The sequence below is a fragment of the Danio rerio genome, chromosome 15, assembly GCF_049306965.1.
Source record: "Danio rerio strain Tuebingen ecotype United States chromosome 15, GRCz12tu, whole genome shotgun sequence".
NCBI lineage: Eukaryota > Metazoa > Chordata > Actinopteri > Cypriniformes > Danionidae > Danio > Danio rerio.
Window position 1 is genome coordinate 31,594,983 of NC_133190.1, and position 24,298 is coordinate 31,619,280.

Below are 24,298 nucleotides of genomic sequence, written 5' to 3' on the forward strand. Positions count from 1 at the left end.
GTATTAACAGATAATGAGCTGACTTAACAGGGACAAAACAGGACAGAGATATTGAAACTGTATTGGCAAGCGGCTGAAACTGACACTCTCCATTACAGGCTTTTGAATGTGACTTTGAGAGGAAATCAATATATATCGACAACACAAACCATGTAGACTTTATGATCTTGGTATATGTCGTCAAAGCAATAAATCTTTTATTGCAACTCAAAGTGTTCAATGGTAATTTTTTTATTTGCTATAAAATACTTACAATTGCGCATACTATGGCTAACTCATTGTAAAAGACTTAAATAAAAGTTTGGAGTGGAAAACAACCTCTGCCTTTTGTTTAAGGTAATGTTGATAGACAAACTCATTTCCCCATGTCATGTAACTGGACCCAAATGCAGCCGAGTGTCTAGTAACTATGACAGAGAGCACTAAAAACTCACGTCAAATAAATCCACTGAAAGGCAATCTGCATAATGGTCTACAGGGCAGAAAGATGACACTTAATGGCCACTTTTGCTGAAAATACCAACAGGTCAGAGATGTAACTCCTAATCTGTGAAAAGCACACTGACGAATAAAATAAAAGGCAGAAAACAGCTTTTATCCTACATGTTTTCCCATCTTTATGTGATTAATAAGCGGATTGTTGCGCGAAAGCCTCTTAGGGAAAGAGCACAATGCACAAACTAATGTGTTTTAATCACATTTTGCACTGCAGATATGTAAACAACAGTCAAAGGCAATTTACAGTAATTTTTTAAGAAACTCTGACACCATATTATCTGAGAAAAAATATATACAAACAGGCAATTAAAAAAACAAAACAAAAGTCCTTTAGTGCATTACCCTCATCATCCCACGTATATACAGACGTCGCTTATGATAAGCTCGTGTTTTGGGGATAAAGCAGTTGTGCATTGTCGTACACATATTATATACAATACATACTTCATCTTCATCAATCTACTCCATTTTGGACATCTCGAATTTCGTGGTCATGATCTCCTAAGGGTGCAAAAGAGAAAAAGAAAATAAACCAATGAAGGTAAATTAAATTTTAAACAATACAAACACATCTGCAATGCAACTAAATTCCTAAAATGACCAACCGGGTTACATAAACACCTATAAAAAGCCTTCATGTATTGTAGTATGTAATCTCTGATCTCCTCTCAAGGAGATTTGTCCATATTGGCTGCGGTTGGAAATGAACACAACCACTGTTAGCTTAAGCGAGGCCTTATTAGTAAGACAAAAACCTCCAAAGCCTTTGCGCTCCTTTTGTTCCAAGCAGAAACAAAACAAGCAACGGAGAGGGAGCGAGGGTAAACACTGTGACGTGATAGTCTGATAGCTCTCCGTTTTACGTTGCAAGCTCAAATGGCGCCCACTGCTGGTCAATCAGAGAACGAGACACTTACCTCGTCTGAGTCTAGCAGTGGCGGCAGTGCGCTGCAAAACAAAGAAAAGGACACGTCAATGACACGGCACTGATTGCTGTTGGTAGCTTTGCACAGTGATGACGTGTTTGGCTGTACAAATAACCAGTGGCTTTCCTTTCAGAAAATAACCATCTATGCCACTCTAATCAGCGTGTCATTACAAATGTCGATTTTACTTACACGTCAGCCATTGATGAGGGAATGTTTTCCTCAACCCACTTGAGATCTTCATCCTGAATGAAGAAAAAAATATGCATAAGGTGAACAAGCAACCTGATTATATGACAATATAACATTGAGAGAGATGGTGTTCATACTATTAAGTGTTTTCAATAAAAATGAAAAAAAAAGTAAAATATACTCCATATAGTGTTAAACAAAACAACATGCTCTTTGTCAATGAAACAATTCATTCATGTTTTTAGGTCAAGTATTGTTTTGCTTTACCACTTTGCTGGGTTTTGCACTTCCATTGGTCTCTGGTTTCATTCCCCTCATTTTCACACCCTCTGTGAATTCAAGTATAACTGGTTAGAACCGGCCAAACGCAGTCAAATGAAAGCCAGCAAACACAGGCTAATCTGTACACTTGATGGGCAACATTCAAGTGCCCTGATGAACAGATTATATGTTGTTTTAATGTAGGTGATTAAAATTGGCCCTATTATGCCCTACTTTTTATAAATGCACATTAACAGATCTTATTTATATAATTTCTGCATGTGTATTGACATACTTTAAATCAGATTTATTTGCATCAAAACATCATGATCTGTGAAAATTAGACCGTTCCATTTCAAAATTCAACCAACCAACCAACCACCAAATAATAATTAAAACCATAATTAGCTAATCTGTTACAATGTGAAATTTGGCTCAAAATACTATGATGATATGATGATGACAATATTGATCTCAAAACTTGTTATTATACAATGTTGATCACAACACTTATTGTTAGGGAAGGAAATGTTTTTTTACAAGCATACCTTTTAATCAACTTTCCCCCTGAAGACTGTGACTTTAAGGTTAATAAGTTTTAAAAATGTATTGTCAAAATGGTGCCCAAAATAATGTTATGGGAAGGACTGAAATCTGAATCTTCCTGTGAAAACGAGATCTTTCCATTTTGAAATCCAATCAACCCAATGATCATTCAAATTATAATTCGATAATTCATTACAATAGGCCTGAGCACTTACAATTTTTTAGATATCATACAATTTCTGCATTTATCACTATATTCATTCACAACTACAGGCGAAGGAAAAGCTTTCACCATCCATATAATTCAAGTCAGAATTGTAAACCCCCCTGAGTTATTAGCCTCCCTGTTTATTTTTTCCCCAATTTCTGTTTAGCGGAGAGAAGATTTTTTCAGCACATTTTTAAACATGAGTTTTAATAACTCATTTCTAATAACTTATTTCTTTTATCTTTGCCATGATGACAGTAAATAATATTTTACTAGATCTTTTTCAAGATACTTCTATACAGCTTTAAGTGACATTTAAAGGCTTAACTAGGTTAATTAGGTTAAGTAGGCAGGTTAGGGTAATTAGGCAAGTTATTGTACAATAATGGTTTCTGTCGGAAAAAAAATTGCTTAAAGGGGATAATAATTTTGACCTTAAAATGGTTTAGAAAAAATTAACCATTTTTATTCTAGCCGAAATATAACAAATAAGACTTCATTTCAAAAATTCTATGGGGGGCTAATTCTTCTGACTTCAACTGTAGCCTTTAATTTAAGGATCCATTAAAATACATTTCCCCCCATGATACCATTTTTACAAATTTTACATTTTTAACATTTAATTTAACATTACATTGTTCGATAAATGTTCATAATGTTAACTACTACAACTTTAAAGATGTACACATTTCCAGCTGTATCAACATCTTTTAAACTGCAACACAATATGCTGGATAAGTTGCCAGTACATTCAGCTGTGGCGACCAATGATTAATAAAGGGACTGAGCCAAAAAAAAAAATGAATGAATGAATAAAAGGTTAATATTACTGTTTAACAATATATCAGCATCTTCATTTGTTCTTATTTTGATGAATTGCAGTGAAGCATTTTGAGATTCAGTATGTGTATATGGTAGTTTTAATTATATGATAAAACGTTGACTAAATGACTGGTAGAATAGCTAGAAATTACGTTCAAGTGGACCATCCAGTAGTGTCTGCATACTACACAAAAACCACACCACTCATTCATTCATATAGCAGTTAAATTAACTATTAAACATGTCATGTTTTTTCCTGGCAATAATATTTCTAAAGGAGTTGTTGACATGGAATTGAACCAGATTTTGGTAAAAACACAAACAATACAAAAAATAAAAAAATTAAACAAATAAAATCTGAAGAATTAGTCATGTGTAATAACAATACCATGACAAAAGGAGAAAGTACTGAACTACTGAAACGTATTTAATACTTTAATTTTGGCTATTTTGGTGATGGAAGCTTAAAGATGCCTTTCATTTGGAGAATGAAGTCACATGCATTGCTCAGGTGTGATTTTTTTAAAGACTTTAACAGAGTTTAAAACTCTTGATGGTTCTGTGGGTCTCATTTATCAAATCTGATCTTTGTTTTGTATTTTATATTGGATTCAAGTCAGGTGATTGGCTGGGCCATATTACAGCTTGATTTTCTTTCTCTGAAACCATTTAAGAGTTTTCTTGGCTGTGTTTTGGATCATTGTCTTGCTGAAATGTTCATCATGGTTTCATCTTCATCTTCCTTCTAATGTAGATGTTGGACCGAAGCAGCCAATATTAATGTACAATGATGAAGGGTAGAGGGTTGCTAAAGAATTACTGAGAGATTTCAGCTGCGGTCTAGGCTTTCACTGCCTTTCTACACCTTCCATTCTTTATATGTTCAATACTTTTTCCCTGTGTCATTTCATTTTATTACACATAAATTGATTTGTAAACAAATTAACTTAGCCTTTTTTTTGCATGTATGGAATTTTTGGTTGTTACCAACATCCAGAGAAAATTTCAAGTCAACAGCACCTTTAGAAATTGTGTTTAATACTTATTTTCCCTACTTTATACACATTTAAAAAGGACTTTTGCAGCTTGTTCAAACTACTGATTTAAAATGAGCTGAAACAACACAATTCTTAAGTATATTTTGGGACAACCTAATTTATGTTCAATCCACTTAAATTTGTAAAAATGACTAAGTTAACTTAATCGATTTGTGTTGGGACAACATGAAGGAATTCTGTGGAACCCAGATTTTTTACAGTTTACACTCAAAACATCTTATTAGCAACATAAATTAGCATGCTACTTTTTTCCTTTACAGTGATAGGCTCCCTATAGATCCGAACTGAACAAAAAGCAACCACAATCTCAATATAATAACTGTCAATATCTCCCATCCCCATGTTAAACACATACACTGTAATTTCATCATCGATTTGTCCTGACAGCATAAGTTTTTAAGTCATTGTATCTTATTAAACTAAGTTAATCATGTTTTAACTTAATTTTCTAAGTTATGCAAGCAGCTTTAAGTCAGTTTAACATAATATAAGTTTAATGGACTCATAAGGTTAATGTGATTCAGCTTAAAAAATTAAAGCAACCAGGTTTTTTTTACAGTGTATATTCTAAACATTGTAAGTATAATCTGTTGCTTTTCACACTTCATTAAGACTCTTACCGAAGGCTTCATTCATCAGCTGCTCTTCCTCTTCCTCACTAATCTCATCCACCAGTGGACTGAAGGCGTACCTGAAAGGTTCAGATGGATACAGACTCACCATCCTGTCACTACTACTAACTGAGTTTACACACGGATAACAGTGAAGCGCTTTACCTCTGGTTGTTTGCTGATGGCCTCCATAAGAACATAATGACAAGCAGGATACTGGAGAACAGGAAGCGCCAGAAGGCATCGTCAATCCACAGCTCTCTCCAGTCCTACAAGAGCAAATAAGAGTAAATTAAAGTAAAGCTGAAGGAAAATAACAAGAGATGTTATATTAAAGTAGGGAACGCTTACAGATTTGCAATCGGCTAGGTGGAAGGTCTTTGCTGTCCAGACGATAAATATAACAGAAGCTGAAAGACAGATCAGAATTGTATTAAGAGAACAAGTGGCAATTTCATTATAGTTATAAGAAAAGGAAAATAAAAACTCTGAGACTTTTTAGGCTTATGACCATATCAAATTGTCTTGTGGCAATTAATAGCTCAAGCTTTTATCACAGTATACAGTATTATTACAATATTGATCTACTTACTTCCAGGGCCATTTATATCAAAAATAATATTTAGCTGCACCATATTGGTGTTTTGTAACATCTAGTTTTTATGAGGAGAGTTGTTAGAGCAATGCTCAACCCCCAATCTGGAGGTCCAGGACATACACGCATACACTACGGACAATTTAGCTTACCCAATTCAACTACTGCTCATGTATTTGGACTGTGGGGCAAACCAGAGCACCCGGAGGAACATGAGAAGCACATGAAAACTCCACACATAAATGCCAATTGACCCAGCTGAGGCTCGAACTAGCGACCTTCTTGCTGTGAGGCGACAGCGCTACCAGCGTACTGAGTTTTTCTTTTTTGTTGTTTTAATTTATTTATTTTTTTACTGTCTGTGCTTTTGTTTTGACTTGATTTGCTTTTATGTGATTTGCTTGTATGTGATTTATAGTAGTTTTATTTAATTATTAATTAAAATGTTTCTTTAAATCAAGCTTTTGTATAGATTTTTAGTTGTTTTTTTACAACTACTTTTTTGTTGTTTTGTGCTTTCATTTTTTGCTTTGACTTGATTTTCCTTTGATTTTCTGTGCTTTATGGTAGTTTTATTTCATCACCCACGATATTGACCTTTGCTGTGATAAAAGTTATTTTATAGGTATAATTAAATATATATATATATATATATATATATATATGTATGTATATATATATATATATATATATATATATATATATATATATATATATACATACATATATATATACATACATATATATATATATATATATATATATATATATATATATATATATATATATACATATATATATATATATATATATATATATATATATATATATATATATATATATATATATATATATATATATATATATATATATATATATATATACATACATAAATATATTTACATGTTTAGGGTGCTTCAACCCAATTGAATTGCAAAAGGATTTTAAAGTACAATAGTAAACACTTCAAAATAAAATCTTATTAGTAAATGTTAGTTAATGGTTAAAAGCAACAGTAAGAAAAAAACGTCCCTATAGAAACTTTTAAAATAATTTATTACTATGTTAATATTAGTAAAAAAAAAAAAAAAACTCAATTGTTTTAGTTATTAACTCCAAATAATAAAAATTACGACTTGAAATCATATCACGCCCACAAATTGAACAAGGGCTGGTTGCACCAGCAGTGCGTAAGTTAAAACATAGCCCAATTGTGACTTAAAAGGACACAAATTTATAACTTACATATTACTAAATATTTTTGTGTTGCACCACTGAACTTGGTTTAAACAAAACGCTACAGTTAAACTAAATTTTTACGGCAGCCTCGTCCCATATTCAACAGTAGAAAAGACAGATTAGTTTACATTGAGGGGCTGGAGATTTTTTGGGTTTATAAAAGAAGTTCAAGGAGTGTTTTGTGTTAATTGTATCCATCGATTAATACGAGAATTTCTTCATGACAGAGTTATTTTTTCCTGCTCTTTTCTCTTTCATTAGTAGGATATAAAAAAAATTCAAGTTTAATGCTTCGATTACTCTGTGTGCATTCACGGCACGTGATGCAGATGTGTGCGTTGTCTGTTATTAGTGACCGACTTCAATTTAATGTGCAATAAAAAAGTTGTTTTTTCATAAGACAGTTATATATAGATGCATTACGTGCAGAATTTTATAGCAGTTTAACGATTTAAATGCTTTTTATTGGATATCACGTCATTCAATGCGACTACGCATGACTTTACAGACCTACTAACTACGATTTGCTCCAAGAACATGTGGTGCAACCGAAGTGAGAACAATTTATTTACAAACTAGCTAGCAGTTACTAAGCTCCTAGTAAGGGACTTTACGTTACAGTTTAAGAAATAACTTATGATCAGCTGGTGCAACCCTATTCAGGTTATTAGACATTAACTAATCGGTATATTCATAAAAAGCACTATAAAAGTTTCAATAATTTTTCACGGTATTTTGAAATGCAGCAATATCGACATTGTGCAAATTCATCACCAAGATATATTGACTTATTGAATATTAGCATTTGTCTAGTAGTTTTCTCATTTTACTATTTTTTTGAGAGACGTCCTATGTTTAGGATGTGTTTTATGATGTAATATAAATCTAGCATCAAAATGGCGTTTCACAAAACTGATTAATAAAACTTAAAGTCTAACTTTAATTTAAACTAACTTAATAATCAATAAATAATCCAATTTTAAAATAGCAATTTACAGCAAATCATGAATATTTTTGGTAACTGAGACACAACTGAGTGATTAGAACCCAACTGTGTGAATTAAAATATGGATGCAAAAATATTTTTGCCATATTTTCAAGTAATATCATACAGTATTTCCCAGTATTATAGAATTCCTGCATTTCTGATCAAATAAATATGGCCCTGGTGATCACAAAAGAAAAAAAAACACACATAAATATGCATAATAAAAGCAATCTGTGCTTGCAAAAGACTTCAATAGCTCGAAAAAAGCTGTAAACCTACATATATAGCAACAGAAACTGAGCCAGAGCTTGAATGTCCCCAATTACTGCTCACTTTCCATTAATAAATCATGTAACCCAGATGTTTGACACAGTCACGGACCAATCTAAGCTCAATATGCAAATGCTACAATAACATGAATCACCAGCAGTTAGCCAACACTGTAGAGCAATCATTTCAAAAACACTTCAAACAACAGTCTAGTGGTGTGTTGTGTGAGCACTCACCTATAACAGCGAATATGAGTGTGTTGGTGAAGTGTCTGTACATAGAGAGCTTGACCACGTTTCTCCTCAGCCGAAGGAGCTTCATGGTCTGAGCCAGGCTGATGAAGATGTGACTGACTGTCAAGGACTATATCGAATCATGAGGACTCATATAAAGCAGACACAGCTTATTTTGCACTAAAAAAAACCCAGCAGTCATCTTGACCCAATGACTCTAATGAGGATGAGTTTGTCTTAAGCTTATTAAATAGAGAATCGCAAAGAGGAAAAAGAAAAACAACAAAAAAAGACAATTAACTTCTCATATACACAGGATGTCTGTCAGAGAGAAAGAGGAGCACACACACGAATAGCAGAGGAAAAAACGTAGGATATCCACCAGCAGAGGGTAGAGTCCAGAACAGCCAAGGGAATGGCAGCCAGCAGCACCAGGTCATCTTCAGCCTGGCAGAGCGATATATAGAGAAAGGGAAAGACAGAGAGAGCCAGAGGAAGAGAGAGAGAAGAGTAGCACCATCACTCACAACACCATCTGAGGGTCCTACATACAGTAGGGCTGGGCAATTGCCTTTTTGTGATCTTTAGTATTTCTAAAGGGCTTGATCACTCATGAATGAAAATAATGTTATTGATTACTTTCCCTCGTGTCATTCCAAACATCCATTCGAATCCCTTTGTTCATCTTCCAAACACAAATTAAGAATATTTTAGCTCCAGAAAATTTTGCCTGATGTTTCAAACGGAATATTATCAAGCTACGAGAATACTTCAAGCATTTGTGAGCCCATAAAGCAAAAATACTGACTTTATTATTAATTTAACTGTATTGTCTCCTCAGTGTCAGTATAGGGCACGCCATTTCAAGAATGCTGTGCTCTTTATGCATGTAGTACTCAGTCACATTGCTGACGTTATTACCTTAAATGTGATAGTGTTTTGTTTCAAACAGAAGAAGAGGTAGGCGAGAATCAAGGGGTTACATTAGTGAACATGCGCTCTATACTGACACTGATGAGAAGACACTGTTGAATGAAGCTAATTTTGTTTTATGTGAGCACAAAAAGGATTCTTGTAGCTTCATAATATTAAAATTGAAGATGTTTTTGGATAGACTTAAACGAGTCATTGCTCTCTATAAAGCATGAAGATCAAATTTTAAAATGTCTTACTTTCCGCTCCGAAAATGAACGAAGGTTTCAGATGGTAGGAGGCTCATGAGGGTGATTAATTAATAATGAAATTTGAATTTTTTAACGAACGGACCCTTTAATATTTATGCATTTGCACTTATATGGCTGAGTGGTTTATTTCAGAAATATTGTCATTTCAACAAAATGGATGTTTTTCACTGAATAAACTAGAGCTGAGTGACATTTATTTCTTTCCCAATGTTAAAAAATTGTTATTTTTAAGTTTTTCTCCTGTTGAGCTCAACAAACAACCAAATGAACAGAGAAAAGTCTCATGACCTTAAGGTTAACTTCACACCTTTCTCCAAATTTCAGAAGGTAAAATATTGACCCTCAAGCATAATCAAACGACCAGAGAAGGGTTTCAGGTGGTAGAATATTTGCTCTAGATAATCATGCTGACACTACAAGCCTCAAATTTGTGCTTTGCAATCAGAAATAATGTGCACCTAGCTAAGAGAGAAGGTGGGCCTGATCAACTCACACTTCTCTCCTACCTAATAGTCAAAATTTGACTATAATTGTGAGGTTTTCTTGCTGAAACATTGGAAGCTCAGCTGTGGGATAAGTGCACATCGCCCGGGATTCTCTGACACTGCAACTGGCTCCCCTGTCTTTGGCACATTTATGGCACATCTCTGAGGTTGTATATACTTATATCAAAAATGCTTGGGGTTTTATTATCTGTCTTTTATTCATGTAATCATTCTTACTCATCTTTATTTTGCATTATAAGCCTTTTATGCTATTTTGTTTTATTTCGATTAATGATGTCCATGAGTATGATTCATGATTATTGAATAGTATTGTAATAATTGATATCAGCTTTGTGTTCCAGCAATAAACTGTTGTATTGCTTGATTAGTATGGTGTATGGACCGTTATTGGTGCCTTCTTTTGTTGATTAGCACCACAGATGTCTCACTTGAATAAACACAAACCATACTAAAACCTTTTAAGTACGCAAAAAAATTGTGCATAATAAAATTTGGGGCATACTAAAACACCCACCAAACTAAAATATGTGTTTGGAATGGTCTGGGGCTTCTAAGATTTTTAAAAATATTTTTGAAAGTGCAGCAACTATTAGATAATTGATTCTGCAAAAATCTATGTATTCTTTTTATTTTTGAAGGAACAAATTAAAAAAGAAGTTTTATATATTTCAGTAATTTATTCCAGCATCAATACTCTGTATCTCAATAATCTTCTGTCTTCAGAAATCACTCTAATATGATAAATTGCTAATCAGAAAACATTTCTCAGTTCCCCAGGATTCATTTGAAGATTTATTCTTTCTAAACCAAATCTTAATTTAGGACACAATACTTCTTTTTATCATGCACTTTTAACTGCTAGTGTTCATTTCTATTGTATTTTTTACCACACAGACACATTCTTAAACATTTCTGAGTGAATCCAGTGCTTAATCGAGACATTATTTCTGAAATGAACACTTGAATTGATTAACAAAAATGATTTAAGATGACCAAATACTGCAATCACACAATTTCAGGAAACCTAAAGGTCTAATAAACAGCGTTTCACTAACAGAGTAGCATTAAGCTCTATGCTGTTTCAATTCAAATTTCATTCAATCACAAAACATATTAAGTACATCACCCAGCCCTGAACGCTCACACATTTGAAAAACATCATTCAGCTTAACACAGGCAGGTATACGTCATGCTAGCTTGGAGGCAAGACTGAAAAATGGGGATAGAAGATAATCCACAAAGCTTTATCCCAACTGCACGAAACCACCAACACAAGCGCCAAAGAAACTGAGAAGAACAACGAGATTCAAATTTCTGTATAATGGCTTCCCAAATGAACGCTGCAAAGTGATTTACTATGTATGCAATGGTACTGAAAAACAAACATAAAAAACATTTAGGATTAACTTCCGTTTCTATGTATCTGTCCTAATCAACACCATGCAAAAGTCTAAAAACAATACAAATAGAGAATCGTCTTAACACATGATTGACTTGTAAAAGGATATCCACCACACAATACATGAATCAATGAGGGCCATTACTATGTCACAAATCATTCTGGTTTGCCCACCATGCTCCTGTGAGAGAGAAACATGAAGCTTCACATGATATTTGGTGCAGCATCATTATCATGGTAAATCAGGAGGTTTGTCACAAAGTGAGAGGAGTTAGTTCCCTCCCCCCTGTTAGTGGTTACTATTAGATATTTCACAGTTAATATGTGTTTGGTTTAAGCAGTTTAGATCCTCCTTACCGTGTTGACTCTCAGGACACCCTCTATGATGGAGAAGATAAGGAAAAGCAATCCTACAGCGACCACTCTGTGCAACAATGCTCCAAGTCTCGGCCTATAGCAAAAAGGCAGAATTAATTAACATGAATCTTTTCCAAAATGTCAAATTTATGCACTATTCAAGCACTTTCCATGTGAGCACTTTAACAGTTTAATTCAGGTTTATTTGTATAGTGCATTTCACAATAATTATTGTTTCAAAGCAGCTTTACAAAAGATGCACATTATTGCATAACAATCGAATTCGGAAAAGTTAAGGCTATTACCTACCATAACTTTTTTCATTAATTAACTAGTAACTGATAGCTAGGGCTTGACGGAATTTGCAGATGTTTTTGCTATTTCTGCGGAATTATTTTGAATTATCATATCTAAAACCCTAATATGTGAAATAAAAAAAATATCTTTTTAACTTTGTTATTGTTTAAAACGCAAATCCAATTAGATTCACATTATTTGGTAGTCTCTCACATAATATACATGTATTAAAATATTACTGTACAAACTGCATAGTAGATAAATCAGATGAATATTTTCATATTAGTCAATAATATTACTCTAATTAATTTAAAACTGAATAAATGTAGATTAAAACACATTTACTCAAGTAAATAAACAGAATTAATGATGGGCTAAAAATCTGCGGAAATCTGTGGAAAATCTGCGGAAATCTACACGTGCAGATTCCGTGTGGGCCTACTAATAGCTTTTAACAGTTAAAGTTATTATATATAGTAAGTTATTATATAATATATATATACAGTATAGTTGTTATATAGTTATTATATTATTATACAAGTTATTATGACATTGTTAACCTGCAGTTATAAAGTATATAGGTGATGTCTATGTGTACATGTTCAATGAAGTGTAATTGTGTATTAGGTGTAGGGTTGGGTATCGGTTGGGGTTATTTCGATACCGGTGCTAAATCGATAATTTTAAAATGGTACAGGTGCCTGAACCTAAACTATTGAGCCACAAAATTGTAGGGGACAACTCTAGTAAAACTTTTTATTTGACAAAATAAATATTTTAATGACTTTAACTGAACAATATAATTAAACTTTAAAGCATACATCAAATCATATTTTTATATATTTGAATTGCATTAATATATTTATTTTAATCATTTGTTTGTTAGCATGAATGCAAGATGTGTATTATGCAATTAACATTACATTAGCTTACTACTAATCTGTGGAAGGGCTTTCATCAAAATCAGTGAACACCCTTTTTCTAGGGGTGGCGCTTGAGTTATCATCACTGAGTACCTTTACATGAACGCTAATACTCTAATTTAAATATGATTAAGAGAGTACTCTGATTAAGAGTCTACCATTTTTAATTACCTTAATCCGATTGAAGTCATAATCGATCTAAACAGAAGTTGAATTAAGATGTGGAGTATGCTCTATTCGCATTATTGAAGTGCAGTACAGACATGTAAACCCCTTAATCCAACTATTACCTTTGTGTTGCCGCTTACATAGGTACTAGTGCTATATTGGCATCTGGTTTCGGTACCCAATCCTAATTAGGTGTATGGCAAATTATATATTTACATACATATGCATACTTCTTTATACTGCAGTATATCAGATGCTATTTGTTATAGTATATTATAGTGTAGTATAGCATTCTAAAGTCATTTTTTGATGGCATGTTAGCCCAACATTGAATTTCTGTCATTTACTCGCATCTTAAATGTGTCATCTATCATTTTAAATGCATATTTATTTTACTTTTATGCATTGTTCACTCATGAAGTCCTTATTCAGTCTTCCCCTACTGCTTTATCAAAAGATGCAGATAAAAACATATATAGACTCAAGAGTGTTAATTTTATGCTAAAGCATAACTATTCATTTTATTTAAATAGTTAATTATTGTTGCCTAATTATTAAGAATAAGTATTATGAAAGAACACAATTACATTTATGGCAATTTCAAGCACTTTATCTTAAGTCTAAGTACTTTTCAAAGCTTGAAATCACTAGAATAAAATTTCAAACATTCACAAGGATTTTCAAGACCAATACGAACCGGGAATTTATAGAATTATGCCAAATAGCACTCTTATGGTAAATCTTTTGCTGTCGTTTTCACCTTTAGTAAAAAAAGCACGAGACTACTTTTTTAAAAGTTGGAAAGTTGCTTGCTTATGCTTATCAATTTTAATATATTACAAATATAATTTAATTTACTCACGTGATTGCGAGATTTTTAGCAGTCATTACACCAGTGTTTAGAGGTCACATGAATATAAACATCCAAGTAATATAGTAATCTATAGTATATACCTTTGAAATATATATACAAAACAAGACAGTGGTTTAGTTGGAAGTGACCACCATAGCAACCTTTGGTCACTGCAATTTTACTTTGACTAAGAATAATGGCCACCAAGCCATTAGATGCCAGAAAGTTGCTATGGTTTCAGCACCATCAATCACCACGTTTTGAAGAATGAGCTGACCTTAAGACGCACACAAAATGTTAATTTGGGGAATTCATTTACATATTTAAAATGCAGTTAATCCTTAAACATTACACTGAATACATACATAGCCAACAACTTACTTGACTATTCCATATCCAAGGCTAGCAATGATGACCAGCACTCGAGCCAGCGTTCTTTTCACAGCCGAAAGCACCTCTGCAAACATTATTGCACCTTGAACTGCACACACAAGTTAATGCACCGTAATGAGCACATTCACCATAGTAACCTTATCGAAGATTTACAGTCACTTTTTTAGATTCATGAAAAACACTGGACAGAAAAAAACATACCGTACATCAAAACAGCTCGCATGCAGATTTGTCTCTAATGTACACAATTATTATTAAAAATAACCATAAATTATTTAGTTTAAATTCTCTTCACAATGTACAACAACAGTAAATGCAGTAAATGTCAGTAAATGATCTTAATTAGCGTCAATCGCACTGCATATGTTGCCCTATAATAAAATATTGCAGCAAATACACAGTATGATCTCAGTTTGATATTTAAAGTCACAGCTCATCCAAAAATAAAATCATTCACCCTCCCTCCACTTGTTTCAAAGGTGTATTAGTATCTGTTTGTTGATAACTAAAATGACTATGCATTAAATTTTTAAAAATACTATAAAAATCAGTGGTTCCCTATATTTTTAAAAATCTCTCTTTACCCTTATGTGCTGTTGGGGATTATTAATTTAGCCACATCTTTTTCGGTGTTTCAGCTAATGGAATGTTTTTGGTGACATCTTATTTTGATACATATTTTGGGAAAATGCTTTGGAATTTTAACTTAATATTTACAAAATTAATGCAAATTTACTACCCTTTTGTTATGTTGGTGGCTGGTTTTGCCCCATTGACTTTCATTATAATGACATTTTTTGATTGCAAAGCCATACCACCATATTATCATGCATTGATTGTTGGTAAAATTTGTGATTTATTCTGTTGATCATCAGTTACAGTGCAAAAAAAGCACGAGACAGTGTAAGACAGACCTTTGCACAATTGCTTTGATATGTCTGAGAAAATCAAAATAAGCAGCTCAGCTTTCAGAACATAGTACACACAGTAAGGGTTAATGGTGCCAACTACTGATGATCATCAGTAGGGCTGCACAATATATCGTTTCAGCATTGATAGTGCAATGTGCGAATCTGCAATTGTCACATTGCAGGATCTGCAATGTTGAGTAGGGATTATAATAAACAGCCACCACAAATTTAATATTAATAATATTAATAACTCCTTACATTTATAAAGTGCTTTTCTGGGCACTCAAAGTGCTTTACACATAGGGGGGAATCTCCTCATCTACCACCAGTGTGCAGCATCCACCTGGATGATGACGCGCCGGCAGCCTTTTTGCGCCAGACCACACTCCACAAACCAGCTGATTGGTTGAGAGGAGACAAAGTGATGACATCCCCGTCACTATACTGGGGCATTAGGGCCCACACAGACCACAGGTTGGACGCCCCCTGCTGGTCTCACTAACACCACTTCTGGTAGCAACCTAGCTTTCCCATGTGGTCTCCCATCCAGGTACTGACCGGGCGCAGCCCTGCTTAGCTTCAGTGGGCGACCATGTGAGAGTTGCAGAAAGCTAGCTGCCAGCTTATTTTAAATATGATTATTGAATTTCTATATCTCAATATTGTAAAATTCCACAGAAAATCATATACTACTGTTTATTTTATTTATATCTTTATTCAGTTCTATTCTTGTAATTAGTTTATATTTTACGGAGATACTCCCCTTCTAAATTATCCAAATCTAAAAATCTAAATCTGAAATCATGAATTCTTTCAAAATAGTTAATAGGTCATCTTGTGAAATTACATTTATTTTGCAGTATATATATATATATATATATATATATATATATATATATGTATATATATATACATATATATATATATGTATATATATATACATATATATATATATATATATATATATATATATATATATATGTATATATATATATATATATATATATATATGTATATATATGTATATATATGTATATATATATGTATATATGTATATATGTATATATATATATATATATATATATATATATATATATATATATATATATATATGTATATATATATATATATATATATATATGTATATATGTATATATATATATATATATATATATATATATATATATATATATATATATATATATATATATATATATATATATATATATATTGCAGACAAGCAAAATATTGCAATGTCATTTTTTTCCAACATCGTGCAGCCCTAATCAACAGTAAAAATTCAAGATTGTCCCTCCTCCCAAGAGGAAAGATTAGTTAAGTTAATTTAAGCAGTATATAAGGATAAAGGCTAAGATTTTACGGTCATTTGTGTTTACAGGTATGGACTAAAAATGGAGGGTGAGTTAAGGATGCCAGAACTTTCCATTTTGGGTGAACTATCCCTTTAAGTTGTTAAACAAATGCATATAATGACACATTTGTCACTTGTATTACCCGACTGGCCATCATAACGAATACTCTGGAACTCTGCATAGAAGACCGCTTTCTCAAGCATGCCCAGAAAGATCACTCCTCCAATCCAGAACTGAATTCGCAGCAGATCTCTCCAGTAACAAGCCGAGAGAACCAACCACAGCACTGCCATGATCACATAGATGATGCACATCACCATGTAAAACTGAGGACATTGAAACACACAAACATTCAAGGATGAAGCTTCTGTAAACAAATGAAGCTTGAAATTTTTGAGATATGTAGCTACATTTAAATTCTATAAAAACACGAAACAGAGCCTAAATGGGTTAGTTCAGCTTAAAGAAAAACTGGCCATAATTTACATACTCTCATGTAATTCAACAACACCCATAAGAAATTACTGATTTGAATTACTTAAATACATAACTTACTGATGTGACATTCCAAGAAGGAATCTTACTGGTTACTGGGCAATAAACAGGCATGTTTGGGCTTAAGTGACCAAATTTGAATTCTTTAAATATACTGTAGTTTATGGTAAATTTGTAAATATTTAAATAAAAAAACTAAATTAAATCTGGTCATAATTTCATTCATTCATTCATTCATTTTCTTGTCAGCTTAGTCTTTTTATTAATCCGGGGTCGCCACAGTGGAATGAACCGACAACTTATCTAGCAAGTTTTTACGCAGCGGATGCCCTTCCAGCCGCAACCCATCTCTGGGAAAGGTCATTATTTCATCATGTATCATATATATCATAGCTTGTGTTCTGATATATGAATGAATTTCTCATGGGGCTGGAATAATATGATGGCGAGTAAAACATTTTCATTTTGGGGTAAACTAACCTTAAAATAATGGAAGTTAATCAAAGAATAAATAGAAAATGTGCACTCACAATCATCAACGGCCATTCAGAAGCAGATATGTATTCATGGCGGCTTTTCATCTTGATCTCCACTGTAGTTTATTGGGGAAAATGAAAAATATTATTGCATTTATAGAACTATTATAATATTTAAATATTCAAAATACATATTTATTTGTAAACATTGATCATGTTAATCAAAAGGGTCCTTGCGGTCAAAGTTAGCATTTTATTTATTATTTAGAAATTAGCGTTTGTGTGATTTACAACAATTTTATTGGTACATAAACTTCATTACTATTGTTAAGATAAGACTATATCCTTACGTTGTATGCTCCATTTGGTGTCTTTTGCAGGTGAATCGGCATCAATTTTAATAATGAACATGTAAGGGCTGTCTTCCCAGGTTCGTGCAACTGCATCAGGTGGTTTAGACTGTTTTTGCCACCAACAACACAACAGAATGCATGTAAAGTAGGAGCCATATGTAAAAAGCACTTGTGAGTTTTAATTCTGTACAGTAATTACTCACCGAATTTTCCACTGATGTGTCTTTGCTTTTGGGGGCATTGGATGAATTTGGTGCAGCAGCCTGATTGTGCAAACATTAAAAAAAGAACAGAAAAAAAGTAGAAGTGACTTTTATCAATTTGCAATCTTTGCAAGTAAAAAACTTCATACAAGTTGTTATATTAAATGTCTGCATTGAAATACACATCAATAAATAAATCATTATTATGGAATTAAGATGAGAATTTAGAGCCTCATTAGTTTCCTACAGATGGGTTGCAGCTGGAAGGACATTCGTTGCATAAAACATGTGATGGATAAGTTGGCGGTTCATTCCGCTGTGGCAACCCCGGATTAATAAAGGGACTAAGCCGAAAAACAAAATGAATGATTGAATATTTCCCAAATGATGTTTAACAAAGCAAGGCAATTTTCACAGTATGTCTGATAATATTTTTTCTTCTGGAGAAAAAAATCGTATTTCTTTTATTTCGTCTAGAATCAAAGGGTTTTTAATTTTTTAAAACCATTTTAAGGTCAACATTACTAGACCCTTTAAGCTTTATTTTTTTCGATTTTCTACAGAACAAACCATCATTATACAATAACTTGCCTATTTTCCCTATTCTGCCTAGTTAAGGCTTTCAATTGCCCTTTAAGTGTCATAGAAGTGTCTTGAAATATATCTAATAAAATATTAAGTACTGTCATCGTGGCAAAAATAAAATAAATCAGTTATTAGAAATTAGTTATTAAAACTATTATGATTAGAAATGTGTTGAAAATTTGTTCTCTCCGTTACATAGAAATTGGGAGAAAAAATAAACAGGGGGGCTAATAATTCAGAGGGCTACTAATTCTGACTTCAACTGTATATTTAGCTTTTGTGAGGCATGCGAGGCTAAAAATACTAAAGAAATTACAAATCAACCTCTTTTGTCTGTCCTTTGTCCTCTGCATCCCTCTTTGGTCTTTCTTTTGTGTCAGCTGTGGTTACCTGAAACAACAGAGAACACAAGAACAAAATTTACTTTTTTCATATATTCTATGCCAGAGATCCCATTTGAAATATCATTCTCCTAAAAATGATTCTGCCAGTCCATATTCTGTGTTCAAAAGCGTCTAAAATAACTCAACTGGTTAGACCAGATATTTAAATGAACTACAAAGTCTGCTTGTTGTTGCTTTAGGCATTAAAACCTGTCTGTCAGACATCTAATCTGTGTCAGAGATCCACAGACCAAAACTCTTTAAAAAGCTCTCAGAAATACTGGTTTTTATTTGGTTATTCTACATTGCTGATTAACTTGCTATTTGACACCAGATTTCCTACATAGCTACATCAGTTTCATATATCACTTCATGCTCTCTTTCTCCTCAAATATATTCTCCATATTCTAAATTCCGGATCACTCTGCTGGCTTATTTTGCGATAATGGTCAGACTACAGTAAATATCCCTAAAGCAGTATATACATCCAAAGCAAACATGAAGTAAAATGACTAATTAATCAATCCAATTATGTAATCAACGAAACTAGCACATATTTAACCCAGGTTCATATGCATAGGTTCAGAGTACTTAGAGTAATAGAACTTACTGGATGTAATGGCTGCAGCTTTTTAGGGTGATCAAATACCTTCAATCCAAGCTGAAGAGGAAAAAAATTGTCTAAATTTAGTGAATAAAACAAAATCCAAGGGCAAACTATTTTAAGTTTGTAAAAGTTCTGTCATAGACAAAAAACATTCATACAAAAACCATGAGAATGCACGAGAAAGAAAAGATTCCACCTACCTTATTTTTCTGAATATTCGATTCACAAGTTATAGGCTCATACAAGTGACTTATGTAGAATCCCGTGCCTCCTTCCCACTGTACATTGCTGGAGCTAAAATAATGTTCTGCATTTTCTGACTTTTTCAAAAAAAAAAAATTAATGCATTATAACAATTATCCAAATTTAGATAGAATAGCACTTTCTGACAAAAATACACTCACTTTAAATCCAAAAATTTCATTGTGGCAAGGAGAACTTCGCAAATACCATCCTATACTGATTTTTACAGGACCCCCGCATTCTTCACTGAGCCCTGAAATACATATAGTGCCTTAGTAAAAAATGAAGCCTGGATGATATACTGATGCATTTGATGAAATTATATTTGTGGACAAAAAAAGCAGAAGCCATGTAATATGTCTGTAAAGGGTTTGTGCAAATAAGATGTAAACATACGCCTAAAATAAAGTATTTATGTACAAATTAAATAAAAAGCTTTTTCTGACTTGTACTTACTAAAATATATTTTAAAGCAAGAAGTGATCATTTATTTATTTATATTTTATTGCAATATCAGCAGCATTGGCTATATATATGGCAAAACCTATACTAAATAAACGATATATAACAATCATATAATTTTCTTACTAAACATACATTGTACAAAAAAAAAATATTGAAGAGTCATATTCAAAATTTTTGTTTGATTAAAGATAAATATTCTATTTTTTTTCCATAAGACACCTATTAAACAATTCCCTTAAAATATCTCCTGAATTCAATGTTCTCTAACATAGTTTGAAAATACACAATCTATTAAAATTTTTTATCGTCAAAATATTCTTACACAAATCACATGTAGGTTTTTCTTCCCCTTTCAATAAATATGAGTGTGTGAGTATTAAGTGTCCGATTCTGCATCTTGTATGTACAACTTGATTATGTCTACTTTCAAAATGGTTATTTTTTCATTCATTTACAAATAGATTGCGTGAAGTGATCATTTCAAATGAAATTAAATGATATCAGATCATATAAAATTGCATTTCAAATGTAAAAAAAAAAAGTAAGCTTAAGTTTTAAGCTTTACAGTTCTAAGCATTCTTCAGGTTTAGCAAATTTTACTAACCCATTAGACTCATTAAATTATTCTTAGATTGTCCAGGCAAAAGAATTGGGTGGTTCTGTTTCTTCTCGAGAGGTTCGGGAAGCTATTAGATTGATGCAGAATGAGAAATCCCAATACCCCTACGGATTTACAGTGGACTTTTATAAGACATACTCTAACTTACTAGTCCCAATTTTGGCAAATGTTTACAATGATTCTTTTCAAAAAGGGAACTCTATATGCAGCATCTATATCCTTGCTTTTAAAGAAGGACAGAGCTCACACATCCAGGAGTAACTATGATCTGATTTCTCTACTAAATGTTGATTTTAAAATTCTAGAAGTTCTCTCTCTTCGCACTAAAAAACATAAATGGATAAAACCTAGCGGTTCAAAGGATAGATCCAAAGTATAACGATTTAAAATTAGAATTAATAACTTGATGTGCCTGCTTGGTGATCCTTACATAGAGCCTATTCAAATGATATCAATGAACTTTTTTTCATTTAAGGGTATGTAAACCTTTGACACGTTTAATGGCATGTTTGCAGATTTCAAAATAAACAATAGTTAAGAATTAACACATGTCCATCTTTATGTGAAGACTGTACTTTAGTAACAGCGCACTTGTTAACCGGAACATGCTATAACATGAAACCTCATGGTATGTTCCTGCGGCATAAGTAATGGGAAGTGCATTCTTAAAGGAGCCAACACATTAAAGTGCAACACTTTATATACACATAAATCACTTTGTATTTATAAGACAGATCATCTTTCACAATGATCTACAGTCTCTCTCTCTGTTACCAAAAAAGGCTAAACGCTTTTTTTTCTAATCTAGAAAAACAGGCAAGGTGAAGAAATCATACTTACAGGTTATTGTAATGTAAGTATCATTGAACATTGTCTTCGGATAATAGAAGTATTTTGACTTCCCAATATCTTCCTGAAACACACAAAAAGATATATAATGATTCACACCATTTATTAATCTTACTATTTACCCAAACACAATCTTTCAAGTACATATACACAAGACCAGACCATGAAATCCTTTAAAGCTATAGCTTAGCCTTGACATTTCAGACACAGGTTTACCTTCAGCACATACCATCACATTATAAATATCCGATATTTGCGTTATATGTGCTATCTATGGTTATTTGAGGAAAGACAATGGACTGTCACTATCCTACTCGACTGTCAAGATTTCACTTTTCCCGGATACCGCAGGTAGTGATGCACTTACATTATTCACGTTCAGGGTCCATTTGCCCTGCTCTGACATCGCTGTTAGCGGCGGTATTAATACAAAAAGAACAATGACTATCGGAAATACTCTTGTAAGTCCTGCCGACACCATTGACTCGGTCGTGACAGTCGCCATTATTAAGAGGAACCAGTAGACGACGTTACAACTTCTGCGCGAGACACATTACTCACTTCCCTGTGCAAATCCACATCCTGTTCGACGTCACTTTGGGGGGCGGGGACGTATTTGGTCATTTTTTAAAAGTTCGAATAGTAATAGCTCTTTATAGTTATTACATAAAGTACAATTGATATTAAAATTGAAGTCATGTAAAATGAATTTTATATTTATAGATAACAAACATAAAAAATCCAGTGTTGTGATTTATTATTATTATTACTATTATTATTATTATTAATAATAATAATAATAATAATAATAATATTATTATTATTTGTATTTATTATGCATATTGACCTGTTTGTGTCAATATTTGTTTACAATACAGAATATGAATTACATTGTCAATGAAAAAAGATACAAGAGATAAAATAATAATAATAATAATAATAATAATAATAATAATAATAATAATAATAATAATAATAATAATAATAATAATAATAATAATAAAGAACATGGTACAAACTTTAGGGGAAGGCGTTTAAAATCAATAAAAAGTATATAAATTAAAGTAATTACAAAACGAAATAGTTCTGTTTGCTTTCTTATTTTCAAATACTGAAATTAAATTTAAATAATGACAAAATTCTTGTAAAAAAACAGGAAATAGGGTTTGGTATTAGTAAATTTGCATTAGTAAATATTGAACTTACAAAGAAAATACAGTCAATTTATAGTAAAACAAACATTTCTTTTAGTAGAGACAGATTGATAATAATCAAAAATAATTTCTTTAAAAGTAACAGAAACATCGTGTTGTATATTATACACACACACATATATATATATATATATATATATATATATATATATATATATATATATATATATATATATATATATATATATATATATATATATATATATAACTAATATGTTTCCAAAATTGTACAGCATAGTTCCCAAAATATGAATGGAAAACAGCTTCAGTATGAAATTGACAAAATGAAAATATTTTACATCAATATTAGAGTTAAACAAAACTGTTTAATATGATAAAATTTGTTGATTAATTTAAAAGATACTCTTTTGACCTTATTGGTGAGGAAATATTTTTGTTGCAAAGACCATATTTTTTTACCATTTCAAATTTCTTTCTATATTATTCCAATAAAAGATTACAATGTAACAACATTTACATAAAAAGATATAGAATTTTGTAATTTCTATCTTTTTAATAGAATTTAATGTTGTGATTTATTATTATTATTATTATTATTATTATTATTATTATTAGTAGTAGTAGTAGTAGTAGTAGTAGTAGTAGAAGTAGTAGTAGCAGTAGATCCAATCAAATTTATTTGTGATATGTTTTGGTTTGATTTTTCCGTTGTTAAGGCTATTAGTTAAGGCTGTTTCAAGCAACATTTTAATTGTTTATTGTGATTTATGCGTTTATTATTATTTATTTATTTTTATTTATTTATTTTTATTTCTAACCATCACCACTCTTTTATGTATTGATTGTGCTTAAGTGTTAATCATCTTTTTGTTTGATTAATGTAATTTTCTTATTTATTCATACATTTATTTATTTAATTAAATTCAAAAGTTATGTTCAAATAGCAATTTTTTAACAATATATTTTTTTCATTTTAGTTTCTAGAATACATGTAACGTTTTATTTGAGCCAAATATGCGATACAACGTTAGTAC

The 24,298-nt window shown here is 32.0% G+C and overlaps 1 protein-coding gene across 8 annotated transcripts; it reads right to left on the reverse strand.

Annotated features, from left to right (window-relative positions):
• Positions 1–215: 215 nt before the first annotated feature.
• Positions 216–22,688, reverse strand: zgc:162698. Of its 8 annotated transcripts, none has more exons than NM_001089384.2 (21): positions 22,457–22,688; positions 22,081–22,153; positions 20,318–20,409; positions 20,114–20,233; positions 19,917–19,967; positions 19,248–19,313; positions 18,339–18,398; positions 18,133–18,241; positions 17,837–17,898; positions 16,954–17,137; positions 14,516–14,615; positions 11,894–11,987; positions 11,646–11,717; positions 8,451–8,559; positions 5,474–5,532; positions 5,288–5,391; positions 5,132–5,202; positions 1,884–1,945; positions 1,617–1,669; positions 1,416–1,446; positions 216–999 (listed from the first exon to the last, which is right to left on the reverse strand). In NM_001089384.2, exons 1-21 carry the CDS (start codon positions 22,592–22,594, stop codon positions 958–960), a joined length of 1,752 nt encoding a protein of 583 aa, NP_001082853.2. In that variant the 5' UTR covers positions 22,595–22,688; the 3' UTR covers positions 216–957. The 8 variants fall into 8 exon arrangements, 7 of the variants coding, with proteins under 7 accessions (NP_001082853.2, XP_068069665.1, XP_068069664.1 ...); XM_068213564.2 differs by lacking the exon at positions 11,646–11,717 and adding an exon at positions 8,830–8,894 and having other exon boundaries at positions 8,451–8,563; positions 22,457–22,648; XM_068213563.2 differs by having other exon boundaries at positions 8,451–8,563; positions 11,650–11,717; positions 22,457–22,648.
• Between the last annotated feature and the right edge of the window lie 1,610 nt (positions 22,689–24,298).